Below are 25,880 nucleotides of genomic sequence, written 5' to 3'. Positions count from 1 at the left end.
AAACTCCACTATGGCCAAGACCAAAGAGCTGTCAAAGGACACCAGAAACAACATTGTAGACCTGCACCAGGCTGGGAAGACTGAATCTGCAATAGGTAAGCAGCTTGGTTTGAAGAAATCAACTGTGGGAGCAATTATTAGGAAATGGAAGACATACAAGACCACTGATAATCTCCCTCGATCTGGGGCTCCACGCAAGATCTCACCCCGTGGGGTCAAAATGATCACGAGAACGGTGAGCAAAAATCCCAGAACCACACGGGGGGACCTAGTGAATGACCTGCAGAGAGCTGGGACCAAAGTAACAAAGCCTACCATCAGTAACACACTACGCCGCCAGGGACTCAAATCCTGCAGTGCCAGACGTGTCCCCCTGCTTAAGCCAGTACATGTCCAGGCCCGTCTGAAGTTTGCTAGAGTGCATTTGGATGATCCAGAAGAGGTTTGGGAGAATGTCATATGGTCAGATGAAACCAAAATAGAACTTTTTGGTAAAAACTCAACTCGTCGTGTTTGGAGGACAAAGAATGCTGAGTTGCATCCAAAGAACACCATACCTACTGTGAAGCATAGGGGTGGAAACATCATGCTTTGGGGCTGTTTTTCTGCAAAGGGACCAGGACGACTGATCCGTGTAAAGGAAAGAATGAATGGGGCCATGTATCGTGAGATTTTGAGTGAAAACCTCCTTCCATCAGCAAGGGCATTGAAGATGAAACGTGGCTGGGTCTTTCAGCATGACAATGATCCCAAACACACCGCCCGGGCAACGAAGGAGTGGCTTCATAAGAAGCATTTCAAGGTCCTGGAGTGGCCTAGCCAGTCTCCAGATCTCAACCCCATAGAAAATCTTTGGAGGGAGTTGAAAGTCTGTGTTGCCCAGCGACAGCCCCAAAACATCACTGCTCTAGAGGAGATCTGCATGGAGGAATGGGCCAAAATACCAGCAACAGTGTGTGAAAACCTTGTGAAGACTTACAGAAAACGTTTGACCTGTGTCATTGCCAACAAAGGGTATATAAACAAAGTATTGAGAAACTTTTGTTATTGACTTCCAGGTCATCTAAATCCCTTCTAGGCAAATCCCTGCCTTATCTTAGCTCATTGGTCACCATAGCAACACCCACCCATAGTATGCGCTCCAGCAGGTATATCTCACTGGTCATCCCCAAAGCCAACACCTCCTTTGGTCGCCATTCCTTCCAGTTCTCTGCTGCAAATGACTGGAACAAACTGCAAAAATCTCTGAAGCTGGAGACACTTATCTCCCTCACTATCTTTAAGCATCAGTTGTCAGAGCAGCTTACCGATCACTGCACCTATACACAGCCCATCTGTAATTAGCCCACCCAACTACCTCATCCCCATATTGTTATTTACATTGTTATTTATTTTGCTAATTTGCACCCCAGTATCTCTATTTGCACATCATCTTCTGCACATCTATCACTCCAGTGTTAATACAAAATTATAATTGTAATTATTTTGCACTATGGCCTATTTATTGCCTTACCTCCATAACTTACTACATTTGCACACACTGTATATAGATTTTCTATTGTGTTATTGACTGTACGTTTTGTTTACCCCATATGTAACTCTGTGTTGTTGTTTTTATCACACTGCTTTGCTTTATCTTGGCCAGGTCGCAGTTGTAAATGAGAATTTGTTCTCAACTGGCTTACCTGGTTAAGTAAAGGTAAAAAATAAAATAAAATAAAAAAGGGTTAGTAATTTAAAAATCATGTCACACCCAATGATTTCACACCAAGTAACTTTTTATGTGATTAGTTAAGCCAAATTTGACTCCTGAACTAATTTAGACTTGCCTAAACAAAGGGGCTGAATACTTATGTAACGATTATATTAAGTTATACATTTTTGTATTAATAATCCAAATTAAAAATTAAAAATCTTCCACTTTGATAATTTGGTATATATTGTTGACAAAAAATTACATCCATTTTTGTAACACAATAAAAAGTGAAGAAATCCAAGGGCTCTGAATTATTTTGCAAGGCACTGTGTGTGATGTGAGGCAAGGTTGTGGGTCGAGTCTATTTCAATTCAGCCAATTCAAAAAGTATATTGGAACTCCCAGAATTGACTGAATTGAAATGGATTTGACCCCAATCCTGGTGTGAAGGTAAAGAAAGTAACTCAGACTTTGAGGTAACTGGACAAAATACTGTCATGACTTACACACACAAATACGTGTGAACCACTGCTTTACTATAGCTTCACCACAGTGACGTTAATTGGTGCGTAGTGGTGTGGACAGACTGACGGTGATAGTGACAAAAAATACTAGAATCAATACCTACAGTACAGTAGCTTCAATACAGTGTCTTAAAAACCTTGATGGTGGACTGACCATGAGTGTGATCGTGACACACAGAGACACTGACTGACAGACTGTTATTATGGTGAGAGATCGCCTGACAGACTGGTAATACGGTGAGAGACTGACTGACAGGTAATACGGTGAGAGACTGACTGACTGACTGGTGGTACGGTGAGAGACTGACTGAAAGACTGGTAATACGGTGAGAGACTGACTGACAGGTAATACGGTGAGAGACTGACTGACTGACTGGTGGTACGGTGAGAGACTGACTGAAAGACTGGTAATACAGTGAGAGACTGACTGACAGGTAATACGGTGAGAGACTGACTGACAGGTAATACGGTGAGAGACTGACTGACTGACTGGTGGTACGGTGAGAGACTGACTGAAAGACTGGTAATACAGTGAGAGACTGACTGACAGACTGGTAATATGTTGAGAGACTGACTGACTGACAGGTAATACGGTGATAGACTGACTGACAGCCTGGTAATACGGTGATAGACTGACTGACAGCCTGGTAATACGGTGAGAGACTGACTGACAGACTGGTAATATGTTGAGAGACTGACTGACAGCGACACCCAGAGAGAGGAGGAATAAAACAGATGACTAACCTAACCCACCTGAGCTCGGCTCACAGGGATCAATGTCCTCATCATCGCTCGGACACTCCGCAGACGCCACCGGCAGATCGTCCGTCGTCTGGAGGGAAGAGAGGTAAAAAGAGAGTGTTAGGAATGAGTGCAGGGTTGACAGTTTAAGGGTTAGGAATGAGAACAGGGTTGACAGTATAAGGGTTAGGAATGAGAGCAGGGTTGACAGTATAAGTGTTAGGAATGAGAGCAGGGTTGACAGTTTAAGGGTTAGGAATGAGAGCAGGGTTGACAGTATAAGTGTTAGGAATGAGAGCAGGGTTGACAGTATAAGGGTTAGGAATGAGAGCAGGGTTGACTGTTTAAGGGTTAGGAATGAGTGCAGGGGTGACAGTATAAGTGTTAGGAATGAGAGCAGGGTTGACAGTTTAAGGGTTAGGAATGAGAGCAGGGTTGACAGTATAAGGGTTAGGAATGGGAGCAGGGTTGACAGTCTACGGGTTAGGAATGAGTGCAGGGTTGACAGTATAAGGGTTAGGAATGAGAGCAGGGTTGACAGTATAAGGGTTAGGAATGAGTGCAGGGTTGACAGTATAAGGGTTAGGAATGAGTGCAGGGTTGACAGTATAAGGATTAGGAATGAGTGCAGGGTTGACAGTATAAGGGTTAGGAATGAGAGCAGGGTTGACAGTATAAGTGTTAGGAATGAGAGCAGGGTTGACAGTATAAGGGTTAGGAATGAGAGCAGGGTTGACAGTATAAGTGTTAGGAATGAGAGCAGGGTTGACACTATAACCAAGGAGCAGAATAATACCCTGTCCACCAGGTCATGAAGTGTTTTCACGGTCCAGCAGATGATACCGTAGTAGTAAATGGACAGATTCTGGCAATAAAGCAGTTTTTTCTACTTACCCAGAGTCAGATACATTCATGGATGCTAGCATGCCAGCTGCTACTGTAACGCTAGTTTACATTGGCTTGCGAAACTACCTCTAACTTCCTTTATACTGGACACAGAGACATAATATCGCACTCCCTTTAAGACCCAGACACCCAGGCACTGAGACTTGCTCTACCCACATGCAGTGAGGACACTGAATAGCTGACTGAATGTTTATCTATTACACGGACAGAAGGAGAAATTGAGGGGTGAGGAATGGAGAGAGAGAGAGAGAGAGAGAGAGAGAGAGAGAGAGAGAGAGAGAGAGAGAGAGAGAGAGAGAGAGAGAGAGAGAGAGAGAGAGAGAGAGAGAGAGAGAGAGAGAGAGAGAGAGAGAGAGAGAGAGAGAGAGAGAGAGAGAGAGAGAGAGAGAGAGAGAGAGAGAGAGAGAGAGAGAGAGAGAGAGAGAGAGAGAGAGAGAGAGAGAGAGAGAGAGAGAGAGAGAGAGAGAGAGAGAGAGAGGCAGTTTAACAGTAAACTGAGAAGGATTGTTGTTCCAATCCACACCTTCAAACCCATCACACTATCAATCCTGGAATCTAAAGAGTTTGAATGAAGAAATCAAGAGATAAAGACCGATTGGAATGGAATACTGGAAACTCATACTGCTTAGCTGGGGGAGATTTATCTGTAAAATACAGTTGTAGTCGGCTAACGGCCACAAATATCAGCTGCTACTGCTGCCTCTATTTTCCAGGTGACACTATTGTCCTTAAATAAATTAGATTTGGTTATCGAGGAACAATTGAGGGTAAAGTTCACAGTGCTTATTGTCAACGCAAACTAAGCTCATACTGAGGCACAGCCAGTGTGCTGAAACAAATAGCCCTCCAAGGGATTGTTTAGTGCCATCACAAAACACCACTGACATTTAGAGGGCACAGACTAGTGGCAGCTTAAAAACAAAAATATTGGAAAGCCCAAAGAGCAAACCTGTGATTGGCTGCGAAATAAAGTTTATATTACATATTTTAGGTGGTCAATCTAAGTAACATAATAAAAAATCCCCATCAAAATCCATCAGTTTAAGCTAGAGATATCTGTTTGTTTGCATGGGCTGCATCTCAATCCACCACCTCTGCCTGTGGAAGGTGGCCGAGCTACAGCGGTATTTGTCAGACCATGAGACGTTCCGAAAATCAGTCTTCTCGCGAAAACGTCTGTAGCGTCCGTATCCTTATGCTCTACCACCCCCACAAGTGTCACCGGACTCGTCTGAAGGTAACCCATACAAATGAATGGAAGTATGGAGGTAGTTTTGTGCCTAAATAAAATAAGGGCTTAAATATGTGTCCCAGAGCTTTTGTATATCTCCTAGATATATGACACACTCTTCAAAACCGTATTCCTTATGATACATTTTTTGACTTTTTTTGCCATTTATGAATGTGTTGTTCAATGCATTTCTATGGGCTATATTAGTAAAGGCCAAATTCAATAGTTTATCAAATCATTTAGTCGGAAGTTTACATACACGATGCCATCTATTTTGTGAAGTGCACCAGTCCCTCCTGCAGCAACGCACCCCCACAGCATGATGCTGCCACCCCTGTGCTTCACGGTTGGGATGGTGTTCTTCGGCTTGCAAGCGACCCCCTTTTTCCTCCAAACATAACAATGGTCATTATGGCCGAACAATTCTATTTTCGTTTCTTCAGACCAGAGGACATTTCTCCAAAAAGTACGATCTTTGTCCCCATGTGCAGTTGTAAACTGTAGTCAGGCTTTTTTATAATGACCATCGTTATGTTCGGAGGAAAAAGGGGGTCGCTTGCAAGCCGAAGAACACCATCCCAACCGTGAAGCACAGGGGTGGCAGCATCATGCTGTGGGGGTGATTTGCTGCAGGAGGGACTGGTGCACTTGACAAAATAGATGGCATCATGAGGAAGGAAAATTAATTGGATATATTGAAGCAACATCTCAAGACATCAGTCAGGAAGTTAAAGCTTGGTCACAAAGGGGTCTTCCAAATGGACAATGACCCAAACCATACTTCCAAAGTTGTGACAAAATGGATTAAGGAAAACAAAGTCAAGGTATTGGAGTGGCCATCACAAAGCCCTGACCTCAACCCTATAGAAAATGTGTGGGCAGAACTGAAAAAGCATGTGCGAGCAAGGAGGCCTACAAACCTCATTCAGTTACACCAGCTCTGTCAGGAGGAATGGGCCAAAATTCACCCAACTTATTGTGGGAAGCTTGTGGAAGGCTACCCGAAACGTTTGACCAAAGTTAAACAATTTAAAGGCAATGCTACCAAATACTAATTGAGTGTATGTAAACTTCTGACCCACTGGGAATGTGATGAAAGAAATAAAAGCTGAAATAAATCATTCTCTCTACAATTATTCTGACATTTCACATTCTTAAAATAAAGTGGTAATCCTAACTGACCTAAAACAGGGAATATTTACTAGGATTAAATGTCAGGAATTGTGAAAAACTAAGTTTAAATGTATTTGGCTAAGGTGTATGTAAACTTCCGACTTCAACTGTATATATATTTTTTATCTACAGGGGTCGTAAAATACAAAATCAAATAGCTAAATGATCCTTGGGATGACCATCTTAAAACAATTCCATATGTTAGCTTAGTAGAAACCACCCACACACACACCTTTAGAGGTTAAGAACAAACTTGGTGGAAAAGGTTGGGATGTACAGTGGGGGAAAAACTATTTAGTCAGTCACTAATTGTGCAAGTTCTCCCACTTAAAAAGATGAGAGAGGCCTGTAATTTTCATCATAGGTACACGTCAACTATGACAGACAAATTGAGAAGAAAAAAAATCCAGAAAATCACATTGTAGGATTTTTTATGAATTTATTTGCAAATTATGGTGGAAAATAAGTATTTGGTCACCTACAAACAAGCAAGATTTCTGGCTCTCACAGACCTGTAACTTCTTCTTTAAGAGGCTCCTTTGTCCTCCACTCGTTGCCTGTATTAATGGCACGTGTTTGAACTTGTTATCAGTGTAAACGACACCTGTCCACAACCTCAAACATTCACACTCCAAACTCCACTATGGCCAAGACCAAAGAGCTGTCAAAGGACACCAGAAACAAAATTGTAGACCTGCACCAGACTGGGAAGACTGAATCTGCAATAGGTAAGCAGCTTGGTTTGAAGAAATCAACTGTGGGAGCAATTATTAGGAAATGGAAGACATACAAGACCACTGATAATCTCCCTCGATCTGGGGCTCCACGCAAGATCTCACCCCGTGGGGTTAAAATGATCACAAGAATGGTGAGCAAAAATCCCAGAACCACACGGGGGGACCTAGTGAATGACCTGCAGAGAGCTGGGACCAAAGTAACAAAGCCTACCATCAGTAACACACTACGCCACCAGGGACTCAAATCCTAAGCCAGTACATGTCCAGGCCCGTCTGAAGTTTGCTAGAGTGCATTTGGATGATCCAGAAGAGGATTGGGAGAATGTCATATGGTCAGATGAAACCAAAATATAACTTTTTGGTAAAAACTCAACTCGTCGTGTTTGGAGGACAAAGAATGCTGAGTTGCATCCAAAGAACACCATACCTACTGTGAAGCATGGGGGTGGAAACATCATGCTTTGGGGCTGTTTTTCTGCTAAGGTACCAGGACGAATGATCTGTGTAAAGGAAAGAATGAATGGGGCCATGTATCGTGAGATTTTGAGTGAAAACCTCCTTCCATCAGCAAGGGCATTGAAGATGAAACGTGGCTGGGTCTTTCAGCATGACAATGATCCCAAACACAAGGAGTGGCTTCGTAAGAAGCATTTCAAGGTCCTGGAGTGGCCTAGCCAGTCTCCAGATCTCAACCCCATAGAAAATCTTTGGAGGGAGTTGAAAGTCTGTGTTGCCCAGCGACAGCCCCAAAACATCACTGCTCTAGAGGAGATCTGCATGGAGGAATGGGCCAAAATACCAGCAACAGTGTGTGAAAACCTTGTGAAGACTTACAGAAAACGTTTGACCTGTGTCATTGCCAACAAAGGGTATATAACAAAGTATTGAGAAACTTTTGTTATTGACCAAATACTTATTTTCCACCATAATTTGCAAATAAATTCATAAAAAATCCTATAATGGATTTTTTTTTCTCATTTTGTCTGTCATAGTTGACGTGTACCTATGATGAAAATTACAGGCCTCTCTAATTTTTTTAAGTGGGAGAACTTGCACAATTGGTGGCTGACTAAATACTTTTTTCCCCACTGTAATACACTGTTCCTATACTCTATGTTCAACCCTCACGACTAACTCCATCCCACACTCTAGGTCCCACACCCTAGGCCCCACACCAAACGTCCCACACCTTAAGTCCCACACCAGTGGAGGTTGCTGAGGGGAGTACTACTCGTAATAATGGCTGGAATTTAGAGGAATGACTGGAATGGAATGAATGGAATGGTATCAAACAGATGAAAACCATGTGTTTGATGCCATTCCATTCACTCCATTCCGGCCATTATTATGAGTCGTCCTCCCCTCAGCAGCCTCCACTGTCCCACACCCATGGTCCCACACCCATGGTCCCACACCTAAGGTCCCACACCCTAGGTCCCACACCCAAGATCCCATACCCTAGGTCCCACACCCAAGTTCCCACACCCTAGGTCTCACACCCTAGGTCCCACACCCTAGGGGCTCTCAGGGAAATCAGGAGAAAAGGGCGAACAAAAAATTGACGACCTGGGTAGAAAGTGAAAAGTGAGTGAGGTATAAAACATTATGCTACAAACTTATTTTATAGTCTAGCCCGGGGCCATCTGATCAAACCACTGCAGTAAAGGTTGTTCCATTTGAGGCATAGCAGGCTGGCAGCATGGTTAGACAGCAGCGGGCTCTAAAGGAGTGTGTGTGTTGTATCAACAGGCTCATAGTGGGCTCTCTCTACAGCTCCTGGTTACTGTATGTCTCTTACAGTAACCTGTTAGGAATGTTTTCCAGCAGGGTTAGGCTTGGCCTGTGGCTGTGGGGGAGGCTTCTGCTTATTGGTTCTCTGTGCACCTGCCGTTTGACAAGCTAGTTAGCTACCAAGGTTGCACTTACTTCAATGAGATTTAGGTTATTGTGATAACCAGATCAAAATCACTCCAGAGGACCACCATGAAGTGAAGAAATATGTGAAAGCATATAAATAACCCCAAAATAATGGATTGAACTTTGGATTTCAACCAACAGGCTGTAATGCTGGTTGTTAATCTAGAGATGTTCTCTTTTGGTTACAAATGATAACGAGAAGCTGCTTAGATTAGCATTGATTTATCCCTAGCAAATTACAGGTGATGTCATTGATCACTGTCACATTTTCTTCCATAATGTGATTACTTTGTCACTGTAATGTCATTTATAACATTTCAAACATGACCTCACACACGCCATCAAGTCAAGTAGTAGAACAGGCCTTTTGAATATACTGTAGATCAACAAAACCTGTTCATATGATCTTTAAGTAGCTAGCAGATCAGACCAGCTGAATATAGACTAAGATCAACTAACCCTGCTCTGCTTAGAGAGTTGTGGCAGAGAAAGAGAAGGGCCAGGGTTTTTGTTTTCGGTACATCTGTGCTTGGTGATTTCTTTGTCTAATGTCATCCATAACATTTCTAACATGACCTAACATGACCTTCAAGTAGCTAGCAGACCTGCTCAGAGGTTTGTGGCAGAGAGAGAAAGGAGATGCTTGGGTTGTTTAGTTTTTTGGTACATCTGTGCTCGGTGAGGCTCATTGAGGCCTTCCTGGGTAAGCCGTCCAAATGTACATTTAATTTGCTGTGCATGAGTCTGATATACAGTGTCAGCCCAGTGTTGGCCTGGCCAGATGGCAGAGCCTGGCGGATTCATGGATTGCCACATCCATCACAGAGCCAACGTGATTTGTTTTTCTGGCGGGGGATCCTGACACTCCCCCTCCTGCAGCTACACAGGGGAGGCACCGACAGACAGATCAATACATCTCCCTCTGTCTTTCGTTCTGTTGTTCTCTGTCTGTCTGTCTGTCTGTCTCTCTCTTTCTCGCTGTGTGTCAGTCTGCTTGTCTTTCTGTCTGTGTTTTTGCCTCTCTGTATCTGTCTCTCTGTCTTTCTCTATCCTACGTAAATAGTGCCCCATATGAGGATTATCCTCTACGTTGTACTTCCTGGCTTTACAACCAGAAGAACAGGCTATCACATAATGTCATATTTTTACATGTCATAATGTATGTTCAGTATATATCACATCTCAGTTCCAATCTCAAGGATTGACATCAGCCAGTGATGGTGTTGAAAAGATATAGGATATACAGTAGTTTTCAAGGCATTTCCTACCTTATGACACATCTAAACCAAATCAACCAATCTTTGACCCCATCTTATCTAAAGCGGGCTCTCATACATACAGTCCCTTCAGACAGTATTCACACCCCTTGAGTTTTTCCACATTTTGTTGAGTTACAACCTGAATTTAAAATGTATTAAATTAGTTAGAAAATTGAAAATAGAATATAAAGTACGTTTTTAAAATGTTTACAAATTATTTTGGCAATGAGGCCCTTTATCTAGCATTGGAAGTATATGGGTATGTTATAGAATGCTAGCAGATACCCATAGACCTCCAGCCATTTCACTAATGCTAGTTAGCATCGGCTTGAGAAACGACCTCTAACTTCCTTCATACTGGACACAAAGACATAATAATGGTATCCACAAGTGCATCTGACTCTAGGGAATTAGATAAAGGGCATCATTGCCAAAATCCCGAAGTATCCCTTTAACAAATCACATAATAAGTTGCATGGACTCTATATGCAATAATAGTGTTAAACATGATTTTTGAATGAATACCTCATCACAGTACCCCACACTTACGATTATCTGTAAGGTCCCTTAGTCAAGCAATTAATTTCAAACACAGATTCAACCACAAAGACCAGGGAGGTTTTCCAATGCCTCGCAAAGAAGAACACTTTTAATATCCGTTTGAGTATGGTGAAGTTATTAATCACACTTTGGATGGTGTGTAAATACACCCAGTCACTACAAAGATACAGGCGTCCTTCCTAACTCTGTTGCCGGAGTGTCACGGATTCTGCCGAGGCTGCCCTTCCTCCTTGCTCGGGCAGGCTTCGGCGTTCGTCGTCACCGGAGTACTAGCTGCTGCCAATCTATGTTCTATGTTTCTATGTTCTACCTGTTGTTGTCTGATTGTTTCACACCTTTTTCCCATCGTGTAATTACTCCTTCCCTATTTAACCCTGTGGCTCCCATAGTGTTTTGTGCGTGTTTGTTATTTGTTTCGTGTGTCGTTTGGTGAGCGGGTTTGCTCCTCCCTGCGTGGAGGTGATTGTATTGATTTCTTTACTTGCTAGTAAAGTACGTTTTCATTTAGTTCTGTGTCCTGCGCCTGACTTCGACCTACCGCATTACACTGACACTCGTGACACGGAGAGGAAGGAAACCGCTCAGGGATTTCACCATGAGGCCAGTGGTGACTTTAAAGCAGTTACATAGTTTAATGGCTGTGATAGGAGAAAACTGAGGATGGATCAACAACATGGTACTTACTCCACAATACTAACCTAAATGACAGAGTGAAAAAAAAGGAAGCTTGTACAGAATACAAATATTCAAAAACATGCATCCTGTTTGCAATAAGGCACTAAAGTAAAAATGTAGCAAATAAAGTTCGACTGGGGTTTATATATAAATGCCTGGAGCATTTCAATTTTGGAGGATCTCTTATAAAATGGGTCAAAATCATATATATTAACCCTAGGTGTAAAATAATAAATAATGGCTATTTCTCAGAAAGTTTTAAACTGTCAAGAGGAGTGAAACAAGGTTGTCCACTATCGGCATATCTATTTATTGTGGCCATCGAGATGTTAGCTATTAAAATCAGATCCAATAATAATATCAGAGGATTAGAAATACAGGGCTTAAAAACAAAGGTGTCATTGTACGCAGATGATTCATGTTTTCTTTTAAATCCACAACTAGAATCCCTCCACAGCCTCATAGAGGATCTAGATACATTTTCTAACCTCTCTGGATTACAACCAAATTATGACAAATTTACTATATTACGTATTGGATAACAAAAAAATACAATTTTTACATTACCATGTAGTTTACCAATAAAATGGTCTGATGGTGATGTGGATATACTCGGAATACATATCCCAAAGGAAATAAATGATCTCACTTCAATATATTTTAATAGAAAGTTAGCAAAAATATATAAGATCTTACTACCATGGAAAGGAAAATACCTGTCAATTTGTGGAAAAATCACCCTGATTAACTCTTTAGTATTATCCCAGTTTACCTATTTGCTTATGGTCTTGCCTACGCCTAGCGAACAGTTTTTTATATTATATGAGAAAAAAATATTAAATTTAATTTGGAACGGCAAGCCAGACAAAATTAAAAGAGCATATTTATATAATGAATATGAATTTGGAGGACAGAAATTATTAAATATTAAAGCATTAGACCTATCACTAAAAGCTTCAGTCATACAAAAGTTATACTTAAATCCGAACTGGTTCTCAAGCAAATTAGTAAGATTGTCTCACCCAATGTTCAAGAAAGGCCTTTTCCCCTTTATTCAGATTACAACCTCTCACTTTCAGTTATTTGAAAAGGAAATAATCTCCCAAATGTCACTATTTCTAAAACAAGCCATAGAAAGTTGGTTGCAATTTCAATTTAATCCTCCAGAAACGACAGAACAAATAATGCAACAAATATTGTGGTTAAATTCAAATATACTAATTGACAAAAAACCTTTATTTTTTGACAGAATGTTTAAAAAAGGTATAATCTTCGTAAATGATATCATCGGTAGGACTGGTGGAGTTATGACACACATGCAGCTAACAAAAACATATGGAAATGTCTGCTCTACCCAAAATTACAACCAAATAATTGCAGCCTTACCGCAAAAGTGGAAGAGGAAAGTGGAAGGGGGAGAAAGTAAGGAACTTGTCTGTCGGCCTTGCATTAAAGAACATAATTGGTTAAGGAAAACTGTGATAAATAAAAAAGTATATCAGTTTCACTTAAGGACCAAAGGATTGACAGCCGTCCCATATAGATTGCAAAATAGTTGGGAAGAGATCTTTGACGTACCGATCCCATGGCATAGTGTTTATGAACTGACACGCAAAACGACACCGGATTCAAAAATTAGAATCTTTCAATTTAAATTATTATATAAAATTCTTGCTACCAATAGAATGTTATTTATATGGGGGATACAATCTTCCCAGCTCTGCAGATTTTGCTGTGATCATTAGATCATTTGTTTAGGTTCTGTCCATTTGTAGCTTGTTTTTGGACACAGGTCCAGGAATGGCTAAAGGATTGCAATATTTACCTGGAGCTAACCTTGCAGATAGCATTACTGGGTGATCTGAAAAGTCATAGTCAATCAATCAATAATATAATAATACTTTTAGCAAAAATGTTTATTTTTAATTCACAATCTGTAGAAGCAATGAGAATAGAAAGGTTCAGAACTTTTGTAAAACATCACAGTATGGTTGAAATATATATGGCAAATAGAAATCCTATATGGATGGTGTTAAGAGATAGATGGGAGGTATTGAATAGAGTTGAAGGATGGGACTAATAACAAATAACAACAAATAATAACAAAGATAGCTAATAATGTAAGCATACTGTGTCCATAATAAGTATATAGGTTGTATGTTGGGAGCTTTTGGGAAAGAGCACAGTTAGAAAGACATGGCATATAGAAGCAAACCGGATGGACATCATGAAAATGATTGGAGAGGTTGAGAGTAGAAGAAGTTCAGGAGCAAAAAAAAAATATATATATATATATATATATATATATAATACAATTATTGTAAAATTAACTCTGTCCATAAGGTGTAGATAGTAAGTATAGACCGGAAGTAGAGGCCTGGGCATTGTTGTTCACTAATTTACTCCAAGTAGGGAAAGGATGGTGGGGTTGAAAAGTAATAAAGGGGAGTATATATATATATATATATATATATATATATATATATATATATATATATATATATATATATATATATATATAAAATAGAATAAAACATGGGGGATTGGAAGTGATGCAGACAATTACATTGATAGAAGATACAATCTATCTGCAATATTAAGCTGATCCATTCCCCCCGGAAAAAAAAAAAAGAAAAAAAAGAAAAAAAAGAAAAAAAAAAGTGGAAAATAATTTAACTTTACATTTACGTCATTAAGCAGACGCTCTTATCTAGAGCGACTTACAGTTAGTGAATACATATATATATTTTTTTATACTGGCCCCCCGTGGGAATCAAACCCACAACCCTGGCGTTGCAAACGCCATGCTCTATCAACTGAGCTACATCCCTGCCGGCCATTCCCTCCCCTACCCTGAACGACGCTGGGCCAATTGTGCGCCGCCCATGAGTCTCCCGGTCGCGGCCGGCTGCGACAGAGCCTGGATTCGAACCAGGATCTCTAGTGGCACAGTTAGCACTGCGATGCAGTGCCTTAGACCACTGCGCCACTTTATGTACTGAATACAAGGCGCTGCTGCATGTTTGGGGCGAATCCAACACAACAGATCACTGAGTACCACTCTTCATATTGTCAAGCATCATGGTGGCTGTATCATGTTATAGGTATGCTTGTCATCGGCAAGGACTAGGGAGTTTTTTAGGATACAAATAAATAAAATAGAACTAAGCACAGGTAAAATCCTAGAAGAAAACCTGGTCTGCTTTCCAACAGACACTGGGAGACAAATTCACCTTTCAGCAGGACAATAACCTAAAACACAAGGCCAAATCTACACTGGAGTTGATTACCAAGACGACACTGAATGTTCCTGAGTGGCCTAGTTACATTTGTGACTTAAATCTTCTTGAAAATCTATGGCAAGACTTGAAAATGACTTTCTAGTAATGATCAAGAACCAACTTGACAGAGCTTGAAGCATGTTAAGAATAATGTGCAAATATCGTACAATCCAGGTGTGCAAAGCTCTTAGAGACTTAACCAGAAAGACTCCCAGCTGTAATCACTGCCAAAGGTGATTATAACATGTATTGGGGTGTGAATACTTATGTAAATTAGATATTTCTGTATTTCATTTTCAATAAATGTACAAAACATTTTAAAAACATGCTTTCACGTTGTCATTACTGTGTGTCGATGGGTGAGTAAAACATGAATTGAATCTACACTGAACAAAAATAGAAACGCAACATGTAAAGTGTTTCATGAGCTGAAATAAAAGATCCCCGAAATGTTCCATGTGCACAAAAAGCTTATTTCTCACAAATGTTGTGCACAAATTAGTTTACATCCCTGTTAGTGAGCATTTCTCCTTTGGCAAGATAATCCATCCACCTGACAGGTGTGGCATATCAAGAAGCTGATTAAACAGCATGATCATTACACAGATGGACCTTGTGCTGGGGGCAAAAAAAGGGCACTCTAAAATGTGCAGTTTTGTCACACAACACAATGCCACAGATGTATGAAGATTAGAGGGAGCATGGCATTGGCATGCTGACTGTAGGAACGTCCACCAGATCTGTTGCCAAAGAAGAGAATGTTCATTTCTCTACCATAACCCTCCATCAACGTCGTTTTAGAGAATTTGTCCAACTGGCCTCACAACTACAGACAACGTGTAACAACGCCAGGCCAGGACCTCCACATCCGGCTTATTCACCTGCGGGATCGTCTGAGACCAGCCACCCAGACAGCTGATGAAACGGAGGAGTATTTCTGTCTGTAATAAAGCTCTTTTGTGTGGAAAAACTAATTCTGATTGGCTGGGCCTGTCTCCCCAGTGGGTGGGCCTATGGCCTCCCAGGCCCAGCCATGGCTGCGCCAATGCCCAGTCATGTGGAATCCATAGATTAGGGCCTAATGAATTTATTTCAATTGACTGATTTACTGTAACTCAGTAAAATCTTTGAAATTGTTGCATGTTGTGTTTTTATTTTTGTTTAGTATATTTTGAATTCAGGTAACACAACAAAATGTGGAATAAGTCAAGGGGTATGAATACTTTCTGAAGGCACTGTATGTAACAGAATGTTTAAAAAAGGTATAATCTTCGTAAATGATATCATCGGTAGGACTGGTGGAGTTATGTCGCACATGCAGCTAACAAAAACATATGGAAATGTCTGCTCTACCCAAAATTACAACCAAATAATTGCAGCCTTACCGCAAAAGTGGAAGAGGAAAGTTGAAGGGGGAGAAAGTAAGGAACTTGTCTGTCGGCCTTGCATTAAAGAACATAATTGGTTAAGGAAAACTGTGATAAATAAAAAAGTATATCAGTTTCACTTAAGGACCAAAGGATTGACAGCAGTCCCATATAGATTGCAAAATAGTTGGGAAGAGATCTTTGACGTACCGATCCCATAGCATAGTGTTTATGAACTGACACGCAAAACGACACCGGATTCAAAAATTAGAATCTTTCAATTTAAATTATTATATAAAATTCTTGCTACCAATAGAATGCTATTTATATGGGGGATACAATCTTCCCAGCTCTGCAGATTTTGCTGTGAAGAGATAGAATCATTAGATCATTTGTTTTGGTTCTGTCCATTTGTAGCTTGTTTTTGGACACAGGTCCAGGAATGGCTAAAGGATTGCAATATTTACCTGGAACTAACCTTGCAGATAGCATTACTGGGTGATCTGAAAAGTCATAGTCAATCAATCAATAATATAATAATACTTTTAGCAAAAATGTTTATTTTTAATTCACAATCTGTAGAAGCAATGAGAATAGAAAGGTTCAGAACTTTTGTAAAACATCACAGTATGGTTGAAATATATATGGCAAATAGAAATCCTATATGGATGGTGTTAAGAGATAGATGGGAGGTATTGAATAGAGTTGAAGGATGGGACTAATAACAAATAACAACAAATAATAACAAAGATAGCTAATAATGTAAGCATACTGTGTCCATAATAAGTATATAGGTTGTATGTTGGGAGCTTTTGGGAAAGAGCACAGTTAGAAAGATATGGCATTTAGAAGCAAACCGGATGGACATCATGAAAATGATCGGAGAGGTTGAGAGTAGAAGAAGTTCAGGAGCAAAAAAATAAATAAATATATATATATATATATATATATATATATATATATATATATATATATATATATATATATATATATATATATTTATATATATATATATATATACAGTGGGGCAAAAAAGTATTTAGTCAGCCACCAATTGTGCAAGTTCTCCCACTTAAAAAGATGAGAGAGGCCTGTAATTTTCATCATAGGTACACGTCAACTATGACAGACAAAATGAGAAAAAAAACCCAGAAAATCACATTGTGGGATTTTTGATGAATTTGTTTGCAAATTGTGGTGGAGAATAAGTATTTGGTCAATAACAAAAGTTTCTCAATACTTTGTTATATACCCTTTGTTGGCAATGACACAGGTCAACCGTTTTCTGTAAGTCTTCACAAGGTTTTCACACACTGTTGCTGGTATTTTGGCCTATTCCTCCATGCATATCTCCTCTAGAGCAGTGATGTTTTGGGGCTGTCGCTGGGCAGCACAGACTTTCGGCTCCCTCCGGGGATTTTCTATGGGGTTGAGATCTGGGGACTGGCTGGGCCACTCCGGGACCTTGAAGTGCTTCTTGCGGAGCCACTCCTTCGTTGCCCGGGAGGTGTGTTTGGGATCATTGTCATGCTGAGGGACCCAGCCACGTTTCATCTTCAATGCCCTTGCTGGTGGAGGGAGGTTTTCACTCGAAGTCTCACGATGCATGGCCCCATTCGTTCTTTCCTTTGCACGGATCAGTTGTCCTGGTCCCTTTGCAGAAAAACACCCCCAGAGCATGTTGTTTCCACCCCCATGCTTCACAGTGGGTATGGTGTTCTTTGGATGCAACTCAGCATTCTTTGTCCTCCGAACACGACGAGTTGAGTTTTTGCCAAAAAGTTCTATTTTGGTTTCATCTGACCATATGACATTCTCCCAATCCTCTTCTGGATCATCCAAATGCACTCTAGCAAACTTCGGGCGGGCCTGGACATGTACTGGCTTGAGCAGGGGGACACGTCTGGCAGTGCAGGATTTGGGTCCCTGGCGGCGTAGTGTGTTGCTGATGGTGGGCTTTGTTGCTTTGGTCCCAGCTCTCTGCAGGTCATTCGCTAGGTGAGATCTTGCGTGGGGCCCCAGATCGAGGGAGATTGTCGGTGGTCTTGTGTGTCTTCCATTTCCTAATAATTGCTCCCACAGTTGATTTCTTCAAACCGAGCTGCTTGCCTGTTGCAGATTCGGTCTTCCCAGCCTGGTGCAGGTCTACAGTTTTGTTTCTGGTGTCCTTTGACAGCTCTTTGGTCTTGGCCATGGTGGAGTTTGGAGTTTGACTGTTTGAGGTTGTGGACAGGTGTATTTTGTACTGGTAACAGGTTCAAACAGGTGCCATTGGTGCAGGTGATGAGTGGAGGACAGAGGAGCATCTTGGGGAATGGGTTGCAGGTCTGTGAGAGCCAGAGGTCTTGCTTGTTTGTGGGTGGCCAGGTACTTATTTTCCACCATAGTTTGCAAATAAATTCATTAAAAATCCTAAAAATAAATAAATAAATAAATAAATAAATAAAAAATAAAAAAAACAAAAAAAAAAAACAGCTGAGACAGAGGTAAACCTGTAAAACAAACCGTAAATGAATGCACAAGCCACTAGGCACAGGTATGCCAGGTTGGATTAGTATGTAGGTCAACATTTTGACCCGGTCGGAATCCAATAACATTACACATTCATGGTGTGGTGTGTGGCCTCTCTCACACTCTGATTCTCTCTCTCAGAGACCTGTTACCCGTGACAATCTAATACGGGCTACATGAGGGGCTTACAAAAAAGATAGTGTCATTACTTGAATGAAAACAGTGACAGACTCAGCCTAACCTCAGTCCCATGCTATGAAAAATATATATTAAGATGGCAGTGCAAAGATATTATTGGGAAGCAAAATACCATTATTTTATATCATACCAAAGATACCTGAACCTGATAATTGGAGGGTACATTACACTATATCCACATTTAACAACTCTACCTTGCTAACAGCATCGTACCCCAGTCAGAGAAACTCTAGTAGACAAGCATAGATGTGGTAAAGAGATCAATTGAACTCGACCAAAACAATGAAAATGCCATGGCAACACCACACATGCATCTCCCATGGGGGAAAGATCCAGAATCTCCTCTTTGCTCCCATCAAAATGAGCCTGCCTTTAGGCTATTGTTTATATGTGTATTTCACACTATGTTGAGGTGAAAATTGGAGTATAATGCTTGAATGAACCAATCAACTGCATTACACGTAAAAACGGCTAAACTACCAGCACCAATATCTATATGCTAGCTATGCTACCAGTTTATACGAACAGGAGTTCGAATTTAGCAGACACTTTTTCTAACCCTCAAAATGACTATTTCTAAATATCATTCAGAGAAAACAGCCAAATATAACCAAATCAGATTTTTGTAAGCACATTGTGGAACTGTTAGAACACAAAAATCATTACGGATTTGACGAATATCCACTTTGTAATATCATTCCATTGATCTCTTTACCACATGTATTAGAGGAGCCATGTAGTAGTCCATTAATCTGTAGTTGTCACGGATCCCCCCGGTACTGCTGCTCATTCTGTTCACCAGCTCCGGAGGTCTACGTCACCGGCTTTCTAGGCGTCACTGACCTGGGTCATTACCACCAACCCCGGACTGTCTTGTCTCATACGCACACCTGGTTCCCATTCCCCCTGATTAGTATGTGTATATATGTGCCCTCTGTTCCCCATTGTTCTTGTCGATTACTGTCCCATGTCCATTGGTCTCGGGAGTACCGTATATTGTGCTCTTGGTATTACGGGTCTCGTCCAGTGTATGGTTTCGAGATTGTGCTCTTGTTATTACGGGTCTCGTCCCATGTATTGTTTAGAGGTTTACACCTTGCTCTTTTGTTTGGGTTACATTCCTGTGTAATATATATATATATATATATATATATATATATATATATATATATATATATGTATGTATGTATATGTGTGTTTGTTTTGGGCTTCGTCCCCGTACCTTGTGCTGGGTGGAGAAAATAAAACCCCTATTACGTATTCCTGCGCCTGTCTTCAAATCCTTATACAACGTGACAGTAGTGTTGGAGCAGCCAGGTAGTAGTCCATTAATCTGTAGTGTTGGAGCAGCCAGGTAGTAGTCCATTAATCTGTAGTGTTGGAGCAGCCAGGTAGTAGTCCATTAATCTGTAGTGTTGGAGCAGCCAGGTAGTAGTCCATTAATCTGTAGTGTTGGAGCAGCCAGGTAGTAGTCCATTAATCTGTAGTGTTGGAGCAGCCAGGTAGTAGTCCATTCATCTGTAGTGTTGGAGCAGCCAGGTAGTAGTCCATTAATCTGTAGTGTTGGAGCAGCCAGGTAGTAGGCCATTAATCTGTAGTGTTGGAGCAGCCAGGTAGTAGTCCATTAATCTGTAGTGTTGGAGCTGCCAGGTAGTAGTCCATTATTCTGTAGTGTTGGAGCAGCCAGGTAGTAGTCCATTAATCTGTAGTGTTGGAGCAGCCAGGTAGTAGTCCATTAATCTGTAGTGTTGGAGCAGCCAGGTAGTAGTCCATTCATCTGTAGTGTTGAAGCAGCCAGGTAGTAGTCCATTAATCTGTAGTGTTGGAGCAGCCAGGTAATAGGCCATTAATCTGTAGTGTTGGAGCAGCCAGGTAGTAGTCCATTAATCTGTAGTGTTGGAGCATCCAGGTAGTAGTCCATTAATCTGTAGTGTTGGAGCAGCCAGGTAGTAGTCCATTAATCTGTAGTGTTGGAGCTGCCAGGTAGTAGTCCATTATTCTGTAGTGTTGGAGCAGCCAGGTAGTAGTCCATTAATATGTAGTGTTGGAGCAGCCAGGTAGTAGTCCATTCATCTGTAGTGTTGAAGCAGCCAGGTAGTAGTCCATTAATCTGTAGTGTTGGAGCAGCCAGGTAGTAGGCCATTAATCTGTAGTGTTGGAGCAGCCAGGTAGTAGTCCATTAATCTGTAGTGTTGGAGCATCCAGGTAGTAGTCCATTAATCTGTAGTGTTGGAGCAGCCAGGTAGTAGTCCATTAATCTGTAGTGTTGGAGCAGCCAGGTAGTAGTCCATTAATCTGTAGTGTTGGAGCAGCCAGGTAGTAGGCCATTAATCTCATATGTTTCTAAAGTGCTGATAGTAAGGCCTTGGGCAGGTAGGGACTCGTTAATCTAGTGCTGCAGGCTAAAGTGCTGAAGGAAGCCATTTTCTATGGCAGTTTAGTGCGGTGTAGGTACTGTACATATACACATCATTAATCTGATCTCAGTTTTGCTTGAAGCAGATGCAAACATGTCCCAGACACATTGTATTATCATATCTTTGTACTCCCTGACGAAGGCCATGCAGCCGAAACGCGTCAGAGTTTTTGAACTTTGTTTCCAGTGAACATGCCATACAAATAAAGGCATTTTAATGAATTATATGAAGAGTGCCTTGGACCTCCTTTCTTTTTGACAAACATGTCCCAGACAATGTTGGCCAACCGTAAAGGCAATCATACAAGATGTACTGAGGAAGGTTCAGGGTAACACTTTACTTGAAGCTAAAATCCGTATTTGGTTAAACTGCTATGTCCGTTTGGGATATTACAACAAGGAAGTTACTGCAAACAACAAACACTGTTAGTTGTTTTCCTCGGACATCACTGCAGACCAATAGAACAGAAAAATATGTACTGCAATTATTTTTTCCCACGCTGCTGGACGCTCCTTCTCTGTTTCATCAACAAAATAAATCAATAACAACGGCTCTGCGGCCAACAGTGGCGCTGTTTCACCAAATGAGGATTCGATCTTTAATCGACAGGTACAGTATGACATACAGTATGTGACAATGACTACCGACAAATGTTCAGGAGCATCACAGTACTGGTGGTAGCTGGTGGTAACTGATGGTAACTGATTGTAACTGGTAGTAGCAGGTGGTAGCTAGTGATAACTGGTTATAGCTGGTTATAGCTGGTGGTAGATGGTGGTAGCTGGTGGTAACTGGTGGTACCTGGTGTTAGCTCACTCCATCAGTGCTTGTGAATGGTAGAATGTCACTGGAATATACTGAAAATGGCAAGAGAGATGGAAAACAGGATATAGGCTAGATATGCCATGTCTCTGTCATTTTCAGCTAATCCATATACTTATTATGGTGGATTATTATGGAGAATTTGAAGGTTGTAAACATGGATTGGAACCGGATCAGAGAACAGAAGCGAAAACCAAACTTCAGAAGCATTTTTAAACCTCAAATACACTAAAAGTTTTACATTTCCTGCATTGCAGGAACGTTCTCCTGCAACAGGGTGATCAAATTAAGATCCTACATCTGTAAGTGCTACCCAGTGAAGTGGATAGACCGTAAATCTTGTTGTGCCACACAGTGTGAACGCAGGTCTTAGAGCTGGGGATATCGACTGGTTTTGACCCCTGACACATTGAGCCATTCAGAGGGATTTGAACTTGGAAGTCTGACCTGACTCAGCCGGTGGAGTGGTCGTCATTCCTTTAGCTCTGTCATGTTTCTGTTCGATCCAAGAAGATTGATCACGCTTTCCCTTAATTGGACTGGCCTGGCTGCCTGGCAGTCACATGGTCTAACCGTCTGTGTGTGGTCTGCTTTCTAGAGGACCACAGACAGCATTCCAGTCCAGAACTCTCCTGGCCCAGGTTATCTACAACCTCAACATGTGGAAGCACGTGTACACTGACGACTGCCACTGCCCCACAAACCCCCATCTTTGCTATTACTGGAAATGCCACACAACAAACCACTGGTCACGATTAAGGTAGACGGCTATCAAACAAGTGAAATCTAACATAAGGGGATATCAAACATGCCTAAACCTATTTTCTACAATGGAGCAGCTGTGTTGGCACCTACAGTCGTGATCAAAAGTTTTGAGAATGACACAAATATTAATTTTCACCAAGTCTGCTGCCTCAGTTTTTATGATGGCAATTTGCATATACTCCAGAATGTTATGAAGAGTGATCAGATGAATTGCAATTAATTGCAAAGTCCCTCTTTGCCATGAAAATTAACTTAATCCCCAAAAAACATTTCTACTGCATTTCAGCCCTGCCACAAAAGGACCAGCTGACATCATGTCAGTGATTCTCTCGTTAACACAGGTGAGAGTGTTGACGAGGACAAGGCTGGAGATCACTCTATCATGCTGATTGAGTTACAATAACAGACTGGAAGCTTTAAAAGGAGGGTGGTGCTTGAAATCATTGTTCTTCCTCTGTTAACCATGGTTACCTGAAAGGAAACATGTGCCGTCATCATTGCTTTGCACAAAATGGGCTTCACAGGCAAGGATATTGCTGCTAGTAAGATTGCACCTAAATCAACCATTTATTGGATCATCAAGAACTTCAAGGAGAGAGGTTCAATTGTTGTGAAGAAGGCTTCAGGGCACCCAAAAAAGTCCAGCAAGCGCCAGGACCGTCTCCTAAAGTTGATTCAGCTGCGGGATCAGGGCACCACCAGTGCAGAGCTTGCTCAGGAATGGCAGCAGGCAGGTGTGAGTGCATCTGCACGCACGGTGAGGCGAAGACTTTTGGAGGATGGCCTGGTGTCAAGAAGGGCAGCGAGGAAGCCACTTCTCTCCAGGAAAATATCAGGGACAGACTGATATTCTGCAAAAGGTACAGGGATTGGACTGCTGAGGACTGGGGTAAAGTCATTTTCTCTGATGAATCCCCTTTCCGATTGTTTGGGGTGTCCGGAAAAAAGCTTGTCCGGAGAAGACAAGGTGAGCGCTACCATCAGTCCTGTGTCATGCCAACAGTAAAGCATCCTGAGACCATTCATGTGGGCTCACTCACTATTTTGCCTAAGAACACAGCCATGAATAAAGAATTGTACCAACACATCCTCCGAGAGCAACTTCTCCCAACCATCCAAGAACAGTTTGGTGACGAACAATTCCTTTTCCAGCATGATGGAGCACCTTGCCATGAGGCAAAAGTGTTAACTAAGTGGCTCGGGGAACAGAACATCAACATTTTGGGTCCATGGCCAGGAAACTCCCCAGACCTTAATCCCATTGAGAACTTGTGGTCAATCCTCAAGAGGCGGGTGGACAAACAAAAACCCACACATTCTGACAAACTCCAAGCATTGATTCTGTAAGAATGGGCTGCCATCAGACAGGATGTGGCCCAGAAGTTAATTGACAGCATGCCAGGGCGGATTGCAGAGGTCTTGAAAAAGAAGGGTCAACACTGCAAATATTGACTCTTTGCATAAACTTAATGTAATTGTCAATAAAAGCCTTTGACACTTATGGAATGCTTGTAATAATGCTTCAGTATACCATAGTAACATCTGACAAAAATATCTAAAAACACTGAAGCAGCAAACTTTGTGAACACCAATACTTGTGTCATTCTCAAAACGTTTGACCACGACTGTATATCAATGACCTTGTACCCCTGCACATCGACTCGGTACTGGTACCCCATGTATACAGCCATCGTTACTCATTGTGTATTTATTCCTTGTGTTATTATTTTTCTATGATTTATCTTTTTTTCTCTGCACTGATGGGAAGGGCCTGTAAGTAAGCATTTCACTGTTAGTCTATGCCTGTTATTTATTAAGCTTATGACAAATACAATTTGATTTGATTTATCTTTTAAGAGATGTCCTTGCTAACAAATCTTATGAATCCTTCCTCTCAACAATTTGGTTGTTTCCTCCACCTCTCTACTGTTCCAGCTTCACAATACAGAGCAGAGAGAAGGCTGTCCCTTTGGGGAAGCTAAGCTGAGTGCTGCTATTGCTCACCGGCTCTGTAGCAGGAAGAGAAGAGGAAGAGACACCTCTGTACGGTGTTTGTGTGTGTGTATGCACGCGCGCATGTGTCTGTTGGCGTGTGTGTATGACACCTTCTCTGTGATGACCTGTCGGTAGTGTCAACTGGTCTCTACGGATCACTGTGGTGTTTCTTTTCCGCCACATTGTTTCTCTCTGGCACATAAAGTGTCTCTATGGAGACGGGCTGATAGTCAGCAGGTAGGACGTTGAAGACATCTGAAGGGCTCCATCCCAAATGGCAGCCTACTCTCTTCTTAGTGCATGACTTTCGATCAGGGCCCACAGGGAATCCCATAGTGCTCTGGTTTAGAGTATTTAACTATATCAGTGATAGAGTGCCATTTGGGAAGCACCCAATGTTTTTATCTGAAGCTCTCTGCTATCCTCGCTTCCATCCCTCTCTGCCCAGGTAATGGATCCTGCTCTAATGTATTTGTGTTCTGTGTTTTTCTAGATTTTTCCCAGAAAATCTTTTCTGGTTTGCTCTACATTATATCTAAGCCACCATACTGTAGGCTACTGTAGATTTGGGGAATCGGGACAAAATAATATTGCTTGTATCAGCAAAATAAATGCCAATTTAAGGAGGAAAGAGGGACAGAATATATTGCTAATAATAGATGTGCAATAAAATAAAATACAATTGCCACCAACGCTCTCTCCTTAACTGAAACAAGTGCAGCACAGCGAGAAGGACAACAGCGGAGATGCCAGGTATGAGCTCCTGTGATCCCCTCATGGACAACAGCAGAGATGCCAGTTAAGAGCTTCTGTGATCTCCTCATGGACAACAGCAGAGATGCCAGTTAAGAGCTTCTGTGATCTCCTCATGGACAACAGCAGAGATGCCAGTTAGGAGCTTCTGTGATCTCCTCATGGACAACAGCTGAGATACCAGTTAAGAGCTTCTGTGATCTCCTCATGGACAAATAAAACAACAGTGAAAACAGAAAGCTCATTGGTCATCAGAGAGCTGTGTGTATCTGTGTGGTTTTCTCTGCATTATGCCAACGTGACCAATATGTGGCCTTGTTCTCTCTCTCTCTCTCTTCTCTCTCTGTGTCT

At 41.5% G+C, this 25,880-nt stretch overlaps 1 protein-coding gene across 1 annotated transcript in view; it reads right to left on the bottom strand.

Moving 5' to 3' along the window:
• Positions 1–25,880, bottom strand: part of LOC311118953 (neurexin-1a-beta-like) — a gene marked incomplete at both ends in the record, with an annotated part of 435,621 nt that overhangs the window by 49,323 nt on the left and 360,418 nt on the right. The window contains one exon of the mRNA XM_084157689.1: positions 2,974–3,052. Within this exon, the coding sequence (XP_084013815.1) occupies positions 2,974–3,052 (79 nt within the window). The remainder of the gene's footprint in view (positions 1–2,973; positions 3,053–25,880) is intronic.

This window comes from Coregonus lavaretus (genome assembly GCF_964263955.1).
Source record: "Coregonus lavaretus genome assembly, chromosome: 1".
NCBI classification, from domain to species: Eukaryota; Metazoa; Chordata; class Actinopteri; order Salmoniformes; family Salmonidae; genus Coregonus; species Coregonus lavaretus.
This window is presented reverse-complemented; position numbering and strand designations above follow the sequence as displayed.